General features: G+C 43.2%; 1 protein-coding gene across 1 annotated transcript; it reads right to left on the bottom strand.

Moving 5' to 3' along the window:
- Positions 1–553: 553 nt before the first annotated feature.
- On the bottom strand, positions 554–1,494 carry EBP (emopamil binding protein (sterol isomerase)). The gene is given in 5 exon segments (XM_010839679.1): positions 554–849; positions 852–1,119; positions 1,121–1,208; positions 1,210–1,402; positions 1,405–1,494. Coding segments are annotated over 5 exon segments (672 nt in total). The 5' UTR covers positions 1,490–1,494; the 3' UTR covers positions 554–811.
- Positions 1,495–3,222: the final 1,728 nt, after the last annotated feature.

Below are 3,222 nucleotides of genomic sequence, written 5' to 3'. Positions count from 1 at the left end.
GAAGGTTCAGTCCCTGGTGGGAGAACCAAGATCCTTTGAGCTGTGTGGAGAGGAAAAAAAAAATTAAAAAGAAAAGAAAAATGACTATAAGAAAAAAATCAAACATTGGAAGTAATTTTGTAAGTAAAACTATTGCATCCATCTAGTTGTCAATGAGGGCAATCAGTTTCATGGTTCACACACATGACCTCTAAGTTCACACATAAATGGGAATTGGGAGAAAATGTAATGGTTTTATCTTGCATGATCCTCTGCAGCCCTGAGTAATAGTGTGAATCCATACTATCACTGGTCACCTCCAGAACTCCAAACTGGACCAGGAAAGGCAGCAGAAAATGGACCCTCCATGGTCTGGGTAAGGAAGCTCCCTTGGTATGTTGCAGGGATCTGTGGTCAGTGGTCAGTGGACTTGTGGGAGGAACCTCAGCAAGCTCACCAGCCAGCCCTTCCTCTAGGTTCTTCCCATTCCATAGGCTTCCCTTCTTTTGGAGTCTGTGATCTTCATCAGCAGCCTCAGGGCCTTCCAATATGTCAACTAGCATTTCTTTCTTTCTTTTTTAGGGTCAAGACCTTTATTTCCTGATTTAAAAAATTGTCCCCATCACAGACTTCCTAGGTTCTCTTGTACCTTTGTCCCATTGGCTGCTGACAGTGGCTCCACACAGCTCTTTTCTTCCCACTGCCCACCCATCAACCTGAGTTTGACAGATCAATTCAATTTGTCCTTCAAACCTGTGGGAGCAAGGATTGGAATCTTCTGGCAGGTGGAGAGTTCCTCAATAGCCTGTGTTTAAGCCTAGTCCATCACTCTTTAGTTCTGCTTGCTCCTAGCTTTGGGGGCTTTGGCACCAGTATGCTCTGGGCATGAGCAAGTCGCTTCATGAAAGCCAGTATGAGGAGTCCAGGCAGCACCAGCCACAGGGCGTTCAGGAAGACAAAGTAAAACCAGAAGTCGAGTGGGTGTCCCAGCTCCCTGTGCTGGAATCCATCACGGTACTCCATCAGGAAATAGAGCACATCTCCATATACCTGACTTACAGAGATCACAAGCTGTAGGACAAAGTGAAGGGGTTGCTGGTGGAGAAAAGCGATCACTATCCACAGGCTGAGTGATCTCCTAAAGGTAAGCCATGATGGTCTCCATGCATATCATGAAGTTATCATTCAGGACATATTGACTGCCTCCCTTGGCATACTCTTTCCAGAGTTAAGATGGTTTGTTCTCCGAGAAAGTCCACGTGGCAGAGGCTGAACCAGCCTTCAATCACCAAGTGAATGAACCCAAATATTGCAAACCAGCACAGGGACAGTCTCTGCCAAGCCCCCAGTGGGACAACCGCAGCACACTCTGACAACAGCCACGTGGTCACAACTGAGACTCCAGAGACAGAGAAGAGGCCAGGATCTGCCAGGTGGGGCAGTCATTAGGCACAGAGTTGTCCAGCCTCAGGCCCAGAGGCCAGAATGGGTGCACGGGACTGGTGGTCATGTCTTTGTAGGCCTGCAACCAACCTGCAAGAAAACCTATTTTTTTTTTAATTGAAGTGCAGTTGATTTACAGTGTTATATTAGTTTCAGGTGTGAGGCAAAGTGACTCAGATTCTCTTCTGTTGTAGATTATTACAAGATGCTGAGTAGAGCTCACTGTGCTATACAGTAGGGCCTTGTTGTTTATCAATTTTATGTACAGTAGTGGGTATATGTTAACCTCAACCACCTAATTTATCCTTCTCTTTCTTTCCCCCTTTGGTAACCATAAGTTTTCTACGTCTGTGAGTCTGTTGCAGTTTTGTATATGTTAATTTGTATCACTTTAAAAATTCCACATATAAATACTATCATATGATATCCATCCTTTTCATCTGGCTTACTTCACCCTGTGTGATCATCTGTAGGTCCATCCATGTTGCTGCAAATGGTATTTCATTCTTTTATATGGCTGAGTAAATCTGAAGGAAAACTACAATTGAAAAAGATATACACCCCAGCGTTCATTGCAGAACTATTTATGATAGTCAATGTCCATCAAGTGATGAATGGATAAAGAAGATGTGGTCCATCTATCTTCTAGCTACAAGTCACCTTGTATTTCAAAGAAGCAGGGATGGAACTTTGGCAAAGCCTTTCCCTGAAGCTATGACACTGCTGAAAGAGAGAGCACATAGAGACCTGGGTCTCCTGAGCTGGACCCAGTAAAGGACACAAGTGTGTGCTTTGGTGAACTTATTTTGGGAATGTTTATAATAAGCAGAAACACATAAGGCACTGCTCTCAGGGCAGGACCCCTCTTGCTGGGTAGACAGAAAGATTAGCTTGACAATGCTGAGACAGTCTTCACTCAGGTAGAAGACAAATTACCCCAGAGTTAAGATGGAACTCCATAGCAGACCTACGTCCTCTTGTGGATAATGGATATTTCCAATGGAAAGAGAAGGGGGAGGGCAAACAGGCAGAATTTTCCTAGTAGCACATGATCCTGGTCTTCCTAGGACACTCTGACCTCAGCATGAAGATGATTACATTCTAGCTCATTAATTAAAATTACCAAAATAATGTTTTTCTTTTAAAAAGTGATTTCACAGAGGGTACAAGTGTACATGGTACCATTAACAAAGAGATCCTGAGAGCTGTTTCCTGATTACAGAAATCCATTTATGAACCATCAAAGGAATGCAATTATGTAGATTTATGTAAATTCTGTATGCAAATCACCTTCTAAATACAGTGTGCAAGGGATAGAGCAAGCTCTGATCTGTGACTTGTCAATCTAAAGCTGTTTAGTGGGAAAGGATGCTAACAAAACCTGAGTGATGAAAGATAAACCTTACTTCTTCCATTTTTTTTGGAAATAGCTGGATTTGGGTAAGATAAGTAGTTATTCAGGCTAACAAGATTGCAGTGCCTCCCTGGTTATCTTGAATACTAAGCAATGCAGATTTTTCTAGTACAGCAGCAGCCAACTCTATATGGCACTGAGCCTTTGGGCATAACTTTGGAACAGTATTCATACATCTCCAAAGCCTCCTCTACCAGATACTGGCCATGACAGCCCTGCAGCCTTGCTTGATCCACCTGGGGTCTCAGCTTTCCCATCTGTGTCATCCAAGAGAGGGGGAAATGGTGTATGGAGCAGCAGGCTGAGGCCTCATATCATACCAAGTGGTTTAATCAAAGTTGTTAGTTGTATTTATCTTATTGGTTTTAAATAAACATGCTGTAAAC

The sequence above is a fragment of the Bison bison genome, unplaced genomic scaffold (assembly GCF_000754665.1).
Source record: "Bison bison bison isolate TAMUID 2011002044 unplaced genomic scaffold, Bison_UMD1.0 scf7180017864130, whole genome shotgun sequence".
Classification (NCBI taxonomy): Eukaryota; Metazoa; Chordata; class Mammalia; order Artiodactyla; family Bovidae; genus Bison; species Bison bison.
The sequence above is the reverse complement of the archived record's forward strand: the minus strand, read 5'-3'. Positions and strand labels throughout refer to the sequence as shown.